Source organism: Eucyclogobius newberryi, unplaced genomic scaffold (assembly GCF_026437365.1).
Source record: "Eucyclogobius newberryi isolate DKJ021-1_F unplaced genomic scaffold, fEucNew1.0.hap1 SCAF_17, whole genome shotgun sequence".
NCBI lineage: Eukaryota > Metazoa > Chordata > Actinopteri > Gobiiformes > Gobiidae > Eucyclogobius > Eucyclogobius newberryi.
In genome coordinates, this window is record NW_027315801.1 from 24,118,070 (window position 1) to 24,133,144 (window position 15,075).

The window sequence follows — 15,075 nt, forward strand, 5'->3', positions numbered from 1 at the left end:
TTCAGCCATTACACATTATCTAGTTATTATTATTATTATTATTATTATTATTATTATTATTTGAGTGCAGTCAGAAATGTCTCAATGGAATTTCTGTCTATGTGGCCGCTGCTGGGTGCACTCCACTTAAGCGTAAAAAAAGATGAGCTCGAGTGACTCCCAACCACAGGAAAAAATAATTTGAGAAACAAACTTTTAATTTTTTTTATTATTCCAAAACAATTACACACAAACAAACAAACAAACAAACAAACAAATAAACGAAAGTGTCTTTTTCAGACTTGGACTCAAACAAACCTTCACCAGCATTATGTGGTTTATTCTTTCTGGAAAGAAGTTCGGTCTAAATGGTTTGTGTGGAGTTTTAAATGCCTATGTTTTTAAAGATGTACAATTACATGTCGTGTATGTTACAGTCTGATCTGATAACATACCTATACACTGACTATCAATAGCGCTCTTCACATTCCACTGTACAGTGTTATCCAGGATTCGGGCGTGTTGGAGTGAATACTGAACACGGGGTAAAGTGGCTCTCTGAACACCGCCCTGAATGTGTGCAGGTGCTCGCGTCGCCCTTTGGTGCTGTGGAACGCCAAAGTCCCGCCCTCATAGTCCAGAGCTATCTCAATCCTCTGAGGGTGATTGGTCATTTCCCCAAGTGCAATATTAGAGGACGACTGGCACACTGTTAGCTTACCATTCTTCCACTGCAGCCTCCAGGACACCGAGTTGTGCCCTAGCCGGCTATGGTCACCGCGTCTGGGTATAGTCTTGTAACACACCCCCAGGGACCACATGCAACTGGCACCCATTTCCACCACCCAGACATGTTCTCCGTTGGATATGCTTTGCCGGCACAAGATCTGAGGAGCCGTGGTGAAGCGTTCAGGGTGATCCGCGTACTGCTGCTTGGTGGAACTGTATTTAATGGTGCGGAGGTCATTGGATACAATGAGGCTGGGGTGTGCAGTGACCAGGTTGAAGGTAAGGTCCAGAGGGTTGAGGAGAATGTGGAGGGAGTCCAGGAGGCGGGTCATCTCCGAGCGGAAGTCCTGGGTTTTGAGGCCGGCCTGCAGGCGCCTGGTGTTGAGAGGGGCCTTAGAAGGGAGCTTGGAGGGAATGGAGGTGGAAATTACGCTCCGTAGCTTCTCTTCCAGGTGCCTGAACCTGATGGACAACAAATACAGACTCTGTGAGGAGAAAATAGACTTTAATAGAGATAATGAAAAGATAAAGAATTTAGTAGTTGTATGGGTTGAAAGGCATCACAATGACAGAATATTTTGGCACAATTTTTCTTATAGGCCAATTACTTCAAACCTCCTTTCGGCAAATCTAAAAAGGCTAAACTAACATACAACAGGTCTGCAAGAAAAAAAAATGATGTCATTACATGAAAACCATGTCTGTTACAAATGTCGATGAAAGAAACATTGCTGAGTTGTAAGTTGTTTTGATCAAGTTCATAGATCATGAGTGCAAATCAGTAGGCGGCTGACATTATGATTCACGATTGCATTGGCCGTTGTTGTACCTCTGGATGAAGGTGTATGTGTCTGTCTCATTCAGAGCCTCGGTGGTTCTCCTCTGGGCCTCCACGAGCTGCTGCTGCTGCCCCTCCAGCACACTCAGACCCACCTCCCAGCTCTTCCTGCGCTGACACCTCTCCTCTTCCAGAAGGACACACAGACGATCCCGATACCTGAATACACCATACAATAATAGAACATTTACAATTTTCTAACATACTTTTCTGAATTTGTAGTTATTGCAGATGTACTGAGAACCTCAGTAAAGTTTTGCAAAACTTTTTTTCTGCTGGCAAAGTCAAAAACTGGAGTCTAATATCTTACCTGTAGGCCACATGTGTCAAATACAAGGCCTGCGGGCCAAATCCGGCCCGCCAGACTTTTTAATCCGGCCCGCCGAACATTTCAAATTTATATATATATATATATATATATATATATATATATATATATATACATATATATATATATATATATATATATATATATATATATATATATATAATATGTATATATATATATATATATACATATATATATTTTAATCGATTCATAGTTACATTCGTAACCGTTTTTATCGCTAAAACTAAGTCCCACAATGCCGCCGGTGGCCGCCCCTCCCCCACGGGGCTCTGCTGCACTGCTGTGTGAGCTGCCGAGGGAGAAGTGCACTTTAAGCACTTTTGAGCAGAAGTTTAGTGGTGTGTCAGTTCAGGTGTACAGATAATTACACAGACGTGGAAATGTTAGTTAGTACATTTAAAAGGTTTTTTAGATCTTGAGAAGTTTATTTTGTTATAAAGTCAAATGTTATAAAGTCAAATGTAGATCAACTGTGAAGTTGTAATGTACATAAACTGAAGCACAGTATTGGTGAAATTACACTTGTTTTTCTAAATAGATTTCAGTTTATGAGAACGAACGTTTTGTAATTTTTTTTAATCGATCCAGTAATTGCTTCAAAATAGCGTAGGCAAAGCTCTTTATTTCTTATATTTGAATAGTTTTATGTTTTACATTATGTTCGGCCCGCGACCCAGCCTGAGCGTCGAAATTCGTCCCGCGGCCCAAATGAATTTGACACGCCTGCTGTGGGCTAGTGTCAAACGATCAACAATCAGAATAAGAATCAGAAAGGCTTTATTGCCATTGTAGAACTTGTCTTGGTGATTTGGTGCAACATAAAACAATGAACAATGAATAAGAAGCAGAAGGCGGACCCGCACCAGACATGTTACATAATGCAAAAAAGTCATGGATAAAATTATGGATTGTTTGTGTCGACCAGCAAAATAAATGTTTCAGTCTTGTAATGTGAGAAGTCAGTGAGAATCCACTTGAACGGCAGAAAGCCTTTTTTCGATCTTGGCCCTGCTGACAATTTGTACACTAGTTGACAGCAAAGCTTTGCTCTATAAGTCCCAACTCCCAAGGCTTTATAAATCTGATCATCACTGGCCAGGGCAGGTTCACAATGAGCCCACGTGAGCTCACACAAACTTCAGTCTCACCAATCACCACAAGACGACACACGGATCCAGAGAGGGCCTTACTGATACCAGTACTAACCATACGGGTGAAGGCATTTCATTGACCTTGTGTAATACTAAATACTGGTATTATTTTATGATACAACTGTATATATCTAAATAGTATCACCATAAACAGAAGGGCACTGCAGTGTTTTGTAAGTTTTCTTTTTTTTCACTGGGTTCATTTACCTATAGCTTTACTTCTTTCTTTCTTTTTCCTGTCATTGAACAATTGAAGTGTATTTAGTTTGTTTTTTCTTCTGGAGTTGGAGTGGAACCTTTGTTGTATATGTAAGCTACACTGTACATAAACTCTGTTGCTACAGGATGATATAAATGTAGACAATTTATCAACAGCAGTGAAAAGTAGGAGGAAGTAGATGATTGTGTTATCAGTCAGTCAAATCAGTCAAAGGAATGTCCTTGTCAGCGAGAAAATGTGAGGAATTATTCAGATGAAAGTACTGTTGGTGATTACAGATTTCCCATACTATCCTACCTGTCTACGAGCTCATCCATACTCTCCATCGTGGTCAAGGCCTTGTGTATAAGTTTTTCTCCGATGGCCTCAGACACTCCCTGGTCCTCGGATGTCTTCTGTAGAAGTCCCTCAGTCAGTTGCAGCCTGCCAGCAACCACCTACAATGCATGGTATTTAGCTTTATTAAAACAATTAAACGAAATACTTTTGGAAAAACAAGACTTTCTCTACTGTTTCCAAGGTATTGAGACTTTTTTTTTGTATTTTTGTTTTGTCATCTTAAAAAGAGAGTTACATTTGGCCAGAAGTCAAGCAAATATGTTCAAATATTTCTGTTTATTCTGTTTATCAATAGAATATTCCATACCTTGCTCCGACTCTCTAACGCCCGCCTCATCTCCTCCTCTGCCACACTGAAAGTGAGCACGTCGTGGTTTTGATGGTGTCCCTGAACGAAGCAAATGGAGCAGAGCAAAAACATGTCGGAGGAGCAGAAGTACTTGAGCGGCTGGTGGTGAATGGAGCAGACGTTCGATCCAGGACTCTTAACAGAGTCCACCAGTGTGTGCGATCTAAACTGCTCCTTCTCATTGTGCCTCTGCAGATGTCTGGAGCACAGCGACACCTCACACTTCAGGCAGGTCTTCACGGCCATCGTCGGTTCATCTATGCACTGGTCGCAAGGCGTAGTCACTGTCAGGGACATGTTTGGGTCCGGGTTTGGGTGCTGCTCATCTGGTGCCGAGCTTGCCGCCATGTAACTGTCAATGATGCATCTGAGTTTGAAGTTCCGCTGTAGGGACTTGTGACCTTGGTAGACCGTTCTGCACTCAGGACACTTGGAGACAGGCGTAGGAGATTGTTCAGTGGCGACAGTCTGGCTGATGCAGGTCCAGCAGTAGTTGTGTCCACACGGCAGGCTCACAGGGTCGGTGTACAGTTGGAGGCAAATGGGGCAGCTCAGCTCATTGGCAAGCTGTTCCTCAGGCCTGGACACAGACATGTTTTGTTGTTTTAGTTAAAAGACCAAATCCTCTTAGTCTTGAAAGTGAGATGCAGAAAGTCCAACAGGTCACTGCGAGTAAGGAAGACAATACTTTTCGAAGGCCTTTATATAAGAAACAAAGGAGGAGGATCTAAAAGCACATGCATCATAGCATTCCATTCCAGGAGATCCGGTTTGACTGTTCTGCCGAGAAGTCAGCTGCCAACATGAGGGTTGGTGTTGATGGTGCAAATAGGTGTAACAAAACTTAATAAAAAAGTTTAAGAACATATTTTAGTTTTAAGAGAACGTCCCACTTTCTTTTAAGGCATAAAAGGCACAGCTCAACGAAAACAACCTCTTTTGTTTGAAGCCTAAACATGTGTGTTTTTCAGTGTTCAAGCAAATGTTGTTAATCATCTGACAATGCCAGCTGTTTGTGTTCTAGTTTTAGTTTAGTTTAATAAAGGCTATCTTATCTTATCTTCATTAAATTTCAAACTTCAAATGGATGTCACACCGATGACAGGTGTAAAAGTGCACACTGTAGATGTTTAATGGTGTCAGGCTTGAAACTAGTTTGGTTATTTTGTCCCATTCAATGACATTGTGTGAGAAAAAAAGTATGATTGGATGATTATAACTTGTTCAGTCAGCTGCAGTGAGGTGAGTGAGTGGTACTATATCATGAGCTGTTCAGTTATTTGATTGTCAATAGATAATAGAGCATAGTTGTTAGACTGCTCTTTGGGCCATAATCAGAAGATCAGAAGTGACATGTCACTCTGTGGTAGGAATTTTTTTCAGTACAGTTTTGTTTAGACCATACAATATTAACATTTAAGGTCATCGTTGTTGTTGTTGTTGTTGTTGTTGTTGTTGTTGTTATTGTTGTTGTTGTTGTTTTTACTCTACAGCTGTTGTATTAGCCAGGAATCCTTTGTAGAAGCAGAATGAGTAACATCATTTCGTAAGCAACATAGTAATCTGATGGACATGTGGTCACTACTACATACTAATAATGGAACTGGGCACTTCTGTCATCATGTTTTACTCCAACTCTAACTACTATGAAGACTTTAAATGTTTAGGAAACATTTTCTTGGCAAGCTTACCAATAAAAATAATAAATATATTCACAAGCGAGAATGATCGGCCACCGCCACCGCTGGTCGAGAACAAAGACGAGACCTACAGCATCGACAACAAAGCTCTGATCTGCTTCTGCACCCTCAAACTCACCACACCCATCCCATGGTTTCTGCCACCATGAGCGGAGTCACCACCTGCCGCAGGTTCCCCAGGCAGCTCCTCGCTGACCTGCGGAAACTGGCAGTCAACATGGTGCACTTCCCCCTTCTTCACTTCTTTATGCCTGGCTTTCACTCCCCTCTTAAGCAAAGAGAGCCAGCAGAACATGTCCCTCACTGTCCCAGAACAGCAGATGTTGGCTGCATGATGGCTGCATGCGACCCTCTCCACAGCCGCTACCTCACCGTGGCTGCCATCTTACAGTTTTTTTGGATTGCTTACACACTCAAATTAAAAGTAGTACACTATTAGCAAGACCTTACACTCAAGAAGCAAAACATCAGCCCATGTTTGCAAAACTACAAGCACATTGTCAACCTCACACTTGCAAAACTCCACACACAGTGATTTGCAAAACACTAAATACACTTAACATACATTACACACAAAAATCTATCATGAAGTCACTTCCTTGCAATACCAAAGCACTGACTGTCAAATGAGCACACAGTCCAACTCATTGGTTCAAAACAGTCCTCAGGTGCAAACACTCCTTTGCTTCATTGTAGACACACCAATCAGGTTCAAGCACTATCAAAAGCAGCAGGTGAGTTCATCGGTCTTCAAGTACAATGGAAAGAGAAAGAGTAAGACGACGTGGAGGACGAGGAGAACGTGGAGGAGGAGGAGGTTGTGGAGGAGGGGGAGGAAGGGGAGGAAGAGGAATCAACAGAGGAAGAGGACGAGATGGAGGTGTTCAAAGAGGACCGAATCTGACAAATGAGATCCGCCCAACCGCCATGCCCGTATGGGCCCTTCAACACAACACAGCACTCATACTTACATTCTTGGACCAATTGCACAACATAACAGCAGCCAATCAAATCAATAATTTGCAATACATTGTTGTCTGGGACAATGTGTCTTTCCACCGCTCTGGTCCATACCTGGTTTCAGCAAAATCAAAATTTCACCGTCTTATATCTTCCACCATACTCTCCATTCCTCAACCCTATAGAAGAGTTTTTCTCGGCGGTGGAAAGTATTTGATCTCCATCTCCAGGCTGAGGTGCCCCTCATCCAATCCATGGAGGAGGCACGTGACCAGATGGAGGTTGCAGCAATCCAAGGATGGATTCGTCATTCAAGACGTTTCTTTCCGAGGTGTCTTGCGAATGACAACATTGCCTGCGATGTGGATGAAATTCTCTGGCCTGATCCAGCTAGGCCAAGAGACAATGTCTAGTTTTTAATTTTTAAAAAAAAAAAAATTAATTACAATACCTAAAGTGACGTTTTGTTTGAAATAAATTAGTTTCTTCAGTCTGCAACATTGGTCTTGTGTAGTGTTTGGTGAATTTACATTTTACAGTAATAGTACTTTGTTGATAGTAGCCTTCTCTAATCATAGGGAAATAGAACTGCTAAAAGTGTTTTAGGTTTATCACAGCAGAGTGTAACTCGTGCAAACAGAGTATAGTAATGTGAAACGTGTGTGTTTCATATGGTAACAGTGTGGTTTTTAAAAAGAAGTGTATAGTTTTTCCAAGAGTGTTTAATTTTGCAAGGGATCTGTAGTGTTTTGCTACTTGGGTGTGTGGTTGTGCTAATTGTGTGTAGTGTTTTGAAAACACGGGCCCTGTTTTGAACCGTGCTGAAGCAATCCAAAAAAACTGTAAGAGGCCGCATGTCCATGAAGGAATGGGACAAGCAGACACTTCGTGGAATGGATCCCTAACAACGTGAAGACCGCTGTGGGCAACATTCATGGGCTCCACCTTCATCTGCAACAGCACTGCCATCCAGGAGCTGTTCAAGCGCACCTCCGGCGGCGAGGGCATGGGTGAGATGGAGTTCACTGAGGCAGATATGAATGACCTGGTGTCCAGTGAGTGTGAGTACCAGCAATACCAGGACGCCATGGCCGAGGAGGAGGGAGAGTTCGAGGATGAGGGAGAGGAGGATATCATTTAATCACTTTGTGATTCTCACTTGACAGTGACAAAACGTCACTTTAGGTATTGTAAGTAAAAAAAAATTAAAAAAAATTAAAAACTAGACATTGTCTCTTGGCCTAGCTGGATCAGGCCAGAGAATTTCATCCACATCGCAGGCAATGTTGTCATTCGCAAGACACCTCGGAAAGAAACGTCTTGAATTCTCTTGACAGTGAGAATCACAGATCAAAGTTCTGCCGCACAGAAGAGACAGAGTACTTAAAGAAATAGTTTGATACCTTTTGATGCCCCCCTCTTCAAATTCGAGGTTAATCGGGCTGATGCCCAAGAAGGAGTTCATAAGTAAATAAGTAAATAATTTAAAAGAAAAAAAAAAAAATCTGAGATTTTGTGATTTTCCCATTAGAGTAACAATGGAGGTTTCTGCCATCGCTATGGCTACTCTGTAAGAAATATGGCATGAGTGTGATTCATTTTTTGATTGGGATGCCAAAATAGAATTTTGTGACACTCAAGGAGGTTTAGGGAAAGGGGTTTAACAGCTGAACTGTGTTCACCATTCTGACTTTGTAGGTACAAATGGTAGAAAATTGAAACGTTAGCTTTTTCGTCCAAACACCCAAGGAGGAGTTTGTAAAAGTACGAGATTTGAAAAAAGTAATGTCATGCTTTGCAAATTTGATCCAATATGGCTGACATTTGGTTGGGCGGACGGCAGTGCCATAATAATATTTTTTACTTCTTTTGTCACTATCTACCTCTGCGCCAAATTTCATGATTCTACAATCAGCAAATTTCCCTGACTTTTTGTCAGTGTTCCCTGGGTGAGAAATAGGTTGGTTGGTCGTGAAAAAAGGAAGAAGAATATTCCAATGCAAAAACAATATTTTCCATTTTTCAAGTATCTAAACCAGTGGTCCCCAAACTACGGCCCGCGGGCCACATCCGGCCCGTTGGGCCTTTCAATCTGGCCCGCCAAGCTTGTCCAAGTAATATTTTTTTAAAAATGTTTTAATTATTTTTTTTATTTTGCTGTAGGCTTTATTAGACAGTAGATGGAAAGAGAAAGAAAGGAAGGGGAATGATGAGAGAGAAAGGAGGACATGCAGCAAATGTCGGAGTCGGGATTCAAACTCACTCATACTGTGGCTGGCCGTTCATTTTACCTTTCGCCTGTAATGCCCACATTTCCCCAAGAGATGCCACTGTTCCCTCTAAACTGCGCGCCTGCGCAGCTACGCACTGCTCACACATAGTGCACTGCGCGCACAAGAAAATCTATGGCGCGCAGAAAATAAAATTCACCACAAACGGCCACCGGGCCCAATCAAGCAGGAAGCGCAAGTGTTTGACACACTGAAGAAGACTCTTGTGGACAGTAGAAGACAGTAGATAATTAATCATTATTTAATGCATTTGGAAAACAATTTGTACATTGTGCCTTGCATTTATTGCTTTGTTACAAGTTACAGGTCAAATCTTGCGTGGAATTTATAGTTGTTCATTAGTTCACACAAACACCATATCTTCCTGGCCCGGCCCCTCGGCCAAATTTTAGAACCCAATGTGGCCCTCGAGTCAAAAAGTTTGGGGACCACTGATTTAAACCATACATTTTTGCGCTTTCCTATGTCATGGTCTAGGTCCTAAGTGCCCATCAGTTATTTTTTGAGTGGGTTCCACCTACTGTGTCGTTGGCCCTCCATACAGTAATATTTTTTGCGGTACATTGGGAAACGCATTCATGAGCAACTTGGCCTTTAGGGATGTTTGTGTCCTCACAGCCTCACACAACTATCGGTGCTCAGTTCTAATAATAAGAATAATAATAATTATATCTTCTATTTAACTATGGTTGGAATCACTTTTGGACAATGGAATACAATTTTGAAGAAGTAATTATGGGCTTCCATGCAGCGCCTGTTCTAGAGTCGGCTGGATTGCTTGTTTGTATACAGTGATGATGAGGGCTGCAGGATTGACTTATGCACATAATCTGCTGACAGTAAACAGGCCTCTGGAGCTGGGGGCATTAAGGTCACTGGCCGGAACTATGTTAAGTGAAAGTAACTGGTGTAAGATTAAATTTAAAATGACTATTGTGTGCGTGTGTGTGCGTTTGTGTGAATATGGGGCGCATTGTGGACTGCAATCTGTGGGAATTTTGAGAGTGGCTGTGTGTGTGTGATATAAGGTTAAAGTACACTTTATCGTCCCTTTAGAAAAATGTGTTCTCTGCATTTGACCCATCAAGGCAGCTGGGGAAACCTGTCTGAGCTAATGCCCCCGCCACACTCTGGAGGACCATGAGTGTTAAAACTAGAGCTGGGGCTCCCTGGGCATTGCACTGCTACACACATGTTGCCCCTGCACACATTTTCCTACAGAGACAACAACGAATGCCTTAACTGTGCCCTCTAGTGTTACTTAAGGTATCAATGTTATGTCCCAAAGGCTTTGTAAAGCTGGGAAGCGTTGTTGTGAAATGGGGAAAGAGAGGTTATACTGTATACCATATGTGTACATTAATTCCATGAGAGAGGCATGAAGACACATGTGTTACACTCAGAACAACTTCACATGAATTCACACATCTGAGCAAGAAGTTCACTCACAGTAGACACACAAATCCCAGTGATGTGGTTGTACAGTGTGCACTGTTTCTCTAAAGCCACAAGGTGGCGGTCATGTATGATACAATAGTCAGCTCAAGTTTGCTGATTTTATGTCAAATGTATTAAGACTCGTCTGTAGCTCTGAGATCCAGTTGACAATGGACAGTATTCTAGTTTCGGAAGTTTAATCTTATTTTCTGTATCTTTAATTTATGACACAATTTGGATTGATCTTGCACAATTAGCTGAAACTGAAAAAAACCTAAAAAAAAAAAAGTATTTTTAAATATCTGATGTACACATTAAATGCAATTGTGTAAAAATCATACAATTGCACATCAATAAACTTATATTCTGTCCATATGATGACGGCAAAGTGGCTACCACTTACAGTTCAGTACCACATGAGCTCTTGGCCAGGCTCAGGACCTTAAGAGACCTGCAGGGATACTTTATGGTGGTATGGCTATGAAAAACGCTTAAATGACTCCACATCAGCAGTAATAGTTGAATGAATAGTGAAAGTCTCCGCTTTGCAAACTATAATCATTACTGCTTTCACGTAATCAATTAGAAGGAGATTCATATTTATCTATTTTATTCATCTTTATGAAGGACACCCGTGTGTACATACTTTGACCATTGAATATGAATACAGTGCTTCAAGTGCTCTGGAGGAGATGATCCTTTCCTCTTAGGAAGTGGGACCCCTTAGGACCCCCTCAAAAAAGAGATGGATCATCTCAAGGGGCTATCCTTGAATAAATACATAAATAAAAGTGGTAATCATGAGTGTGTTCTGTTCAAGTGCTCTCATAGTACGGGTAGCAGCAAATTAATAAATACACAAATCTATCATTCCCATTGCACATGAAGGAAGCATTATTTACAGGTAATGGTTGTAGTCGGCACATTTTCATCATCATCACAGCAACATTCCAACTGATCAGTATTGCAGCATTCTTTTGTAGTTTCATGCAAAATGTTAAACATTAGCAACATAATCTAGTAATTATTTGACCATAATACACAAAGTCAAAAATGAATGCAACATAAATTAAAGCAAATGTGGTGAACAGCGGTATGTTACTCCAGGTAACAATAAGTTCTGTTACTGCCAAACCGGCTGCTCGCCCATAAGCCTTTGTGATTGGTACTGCCACTGCCACATACAAGTACACGGAGAGCGACACCAGGAGCACAGCATCCTGCAAGGAACTGTATCTAAAGGAGACAGTTTTGTAACAGGCAATAACATAAAGGACAACGCCACACGAAACAGCATCAACAGAAATGATAGCGCTTTCAAACATGGCTTTGATGGTAATGAGAGAATGGACCCAAATAAAGCAATAAAGGCCATAAACAGGTGTTGCACATCCATTTTAGAGCCGAAATATTGGTATTTAATGATCTGATATTGATATTATATAAACAGTATTTTGACTTTGAAACCTCTGAAAAAACAGTTTACACTTTAACCTCACATTATTTAAGTGGGTCAAATTGTAGCCATTAAGGACACAACAACGACACCAGAAGAAACACGGCGTCATTGAGCAAATATTTGACTAAACTAACGTCTCTTTCATTTGATTCATCAGCACAGGCCACATGTTTTAGTGATAGCTGACGAGCATTCTTAGAGTCGATTCTTAACTCTGCTGCTTCATCTGCCTCTGCCAAACGATCATCAAACTTGGATGTACTGGGTGATAATAAAACGTCTGAATAATTTACTTTTCATGATCAAATTTGCATGTAAAAAATCAGATGAAGTCAAGGATTGAAACACTGTGTCTTACACTGTGTCTTACAACATAAGAGTGAAGTAGCGAATGGATTTAAACAGGTTTACAAACCAGTTAGTCACAGTTATTGTTTTTTTAAATCATGTGATGTTTCTCCCTCGTTATTCAATAGAGTAAAACCACCCCATCAGCATTCCATTATCTACTATGTCTCTGATGCATTAAGACAAGTTGGAGGCTATTCTGTGTTCTTAAAGGTTAAATTAATAGATTCTGGGGAAAATACAAAATAAAAAGTGATGGGAAAAAGTAATATGGAGATTTTTTCACAAATGTTCCATTTGTCACAAAGCAATTTGGGTCCACCAACACTTTTTAAACAGTGACTTGCAAAAGTATTTGCACCAATGCAACTTTTCCTCATTTTGTCACGTCACAACACCAAATTAAATAAATCGTATTGCTATTTTTTGTGAAAGAGCAACACAAAGAATTATACATGATTTCCAGATTTTTTAAAAAGACAAAGAAAGTGCAGCGTGAAAAATGTATTCAGTCAATACATTGCAGAAGCCCCTTTTTTTTTTTTTTTTTTTTTTTGTTATTGTTGTTATTGTTGCTGTTCCTGTTTATTGTCTTTGTTGTACATTATATGTCAAATAAAATAAAACAATTTCGCCTCCTCATGACTTCTGGCAAACTGCAAACAGAACTTCTTATGGCGGTTTTTAAACAATGGCGTCCTCTTTCCACTCTTCCATAAAGGCCAGATTTGGGTAGTTGTCCTGTGAACAGAGTCCCTGTCCACCAGAGCTGTGGACCTCTGCAGCTCCTCCAGAGGGACCATGGGACTCTTGGCTCATCTCTGATCAGAGCTCTCCTTGTTCGCCCTGTGAGTTTTGGTGGACGGCCATGTCTTTGTTGGTTTCTTGTTGTGCCATACTCTTTCCATTTCTGGCTGTTGGATTGAACAGTGCTCCATGAGATGTTCAAAGTTTGGGAAATCTATTAAAAACCTAACCCTGCTTTAAAGTTCTCCACAACTGTGTCCTCGACCTGTCACAGAACAGCTGCATTTATACTGAGATTAGAGCACACACAGGAGGACTCTGATGAATCATTAGGTCAACATTCAATCTTTCTGCATTCATCAAGCAACTTCTGTCAGCAATTTGCTCAATTTTCCTTCCACTTCACAATTTTGTGCCACTTTGTGTTGCTCTTTCCAAGAAGGCCAATATAATTCATTTAAGTTTGTGGTTGTGACATGACAAAACATGGAAAAGTTCCAGGGGTACGAACACTTTTGCAAGACACTGTATAATTTGGCTATTGTCTAATCTGTCAGCCATCTGCCGCCTCTCTGACCGCCACAGTCATGACCACATTCATACATAGGGAAGGTGGGTCAACAATGGTATGGCCTTCAATTTCATTTAACGCTCTACTTGTGAGTCAGTGCCATCCAACTTTATTTTAAAAACTCTTTAAAGTGATTCGCAACACTTTTTGTCTCAAGTCCCCTCAAACTCCGAGCACCCAACATCTCATGTAGTGATTGTTTATTATGTATAAATCTGTTCACCAGTCCAGTGCCTATAGAATGTTTCCATGTGCACATAACAACGGGGGCTGCATTGGCGTGGGTCAATTCTGTCTCAATGATCTGTGGCTTCAGGTCCAGTGGAAAGGAGAGCAACTGACCCAAACATAACTGATAAACCAATCAGAGAACGTCTGGTCCATTTGTGTCTAAACAAATATGACGGCATATGAGGAAAGTGGGAAACTGAGAGGGACAGAGTCAACGAGTGAAGCACTAAACTCTTTAAATATGAAGTAAATTAAGTTATATTTTGTTCTGAATGTTACAAGAATGTTTGAGAGGAGATGTTGTCCACGTTTGAGACACGTGGCTGTTATTGGACCATCCAAAGTTCTGTGGTGTTTTTTTTTAAAGCTAACTAACTGCACATTTACGTGGGTTAATGCAGTGATTCTCGTCATATGATTTCATATGGAGAAAGTTTTAAATGTATGCAATAGTCTTAAACCAGGTTTGACACCCTTCAATTACAGTGGTAAATGTAGATTATTGTTGGAGTGATGAATATTTGTGGCTTCTTTGAATTAATATTTTATGAATAAATTACATAAATGCACAAAATCAATGAAAGATGTGTTTATTTAATTTATAGCAGGCAAACTCTTTAAGTGTGATAGGAAAGTGTTGCACAAGCCAGAGGCAAGGAAGCACTTGCTGAAGAGGAGGATCTAAAAGGTTGTCAATGAGTGTGAAGTCTAATATAATCCATAACAATCATACTCAAGAAAAAAAGAAAATCCACTTTATTTACATTTTAAAAACAGAACTGTTTCCAAAGTGCAGCACAGATCCCCCCAAAAAAGGTTTACTTACTAGTTCTAACAGAAAAAAACAGTTAAATCAAAGCAGAGCAAAATCATAAAATAAGATAAATTAAAATAAATAAAGACAAAGACTAGGACCACACATCTCACGTAACAATAATTAAAAAAATCACTTTATTTTACGCATTCTGATTCTCATGAATGCGCGTATTACGATATAGATAAGAGAAAACACTGTTAACCAAAGACTACCACTGGAAGCCAAACATGCCCCAAAAGCGGCCCCCAGTGTTACCAGCAAACCCACTTTACCCCCATAAGTCATTGTTATGAGGAGCACTGCTATTGTAAAAATGAATACTAACAGTCCTAACATATTCAGAATGTCCGTAAAGGAATAAACTTTATGTACAAAGTTTACTGTGGCAGTAACATGTGCGCCACAAATCAAAGCATCTACAAAAACTAAAGCATGTTCAAGTAGAACTTTGATGGTCTTGACATAAGGAAGTGGGGCTTTTGAAAGAATGGCTCCGATAATGGCTCCAATAATAAATGCCATCAACACGTCTTGCACACACATCTTGAAATCAAATTTGA

General features: G+C 40.5%; 1 protein-coding gene and 1 pseudogene across 1 annotated transcript; one reads left to right on the forward strand and one right to left on the reverse strand.

Moving 5' to 3' along the window:
• Nucleotides 1-386: 386 nt before the first annotated feature.
• LOC140363167 (E3 ubiquitin/ISG15 ligase TRIM25-like) lies at nucleotides 387-4,548 on the reverse strand. Its single transcript, XM_072449542.1, has 4 exons — nucleotides 3,913-4,548; nucleotides 3,564-3,703; nucleotides 1,538-1,705; nucleotides 387-1,170 (listed from the first exon to the last, which is right to left on the reverse strand). Exons 1-4 carry the CDS (start codon nucleotides 4,546-4,548, stop codon nucleotides 462-464), a joined length of 1,653 nt encoding a protein of 550 aa, XP_072305643.1. The 3' UTR covers nucleotides 387-461.
• A 1,003-nt stretch (nucleotides 4,549-5,551) lies between these two features.
• On the forward strand, nucleotides 5,552-7,755 carry LOC140362532 (tubulin beta-1 chain-like; annotated as a pseudogene).
• The last annotated feature ends 7,320 nt before the right edge of the window (nucleotides 7,756-15,075 follow it).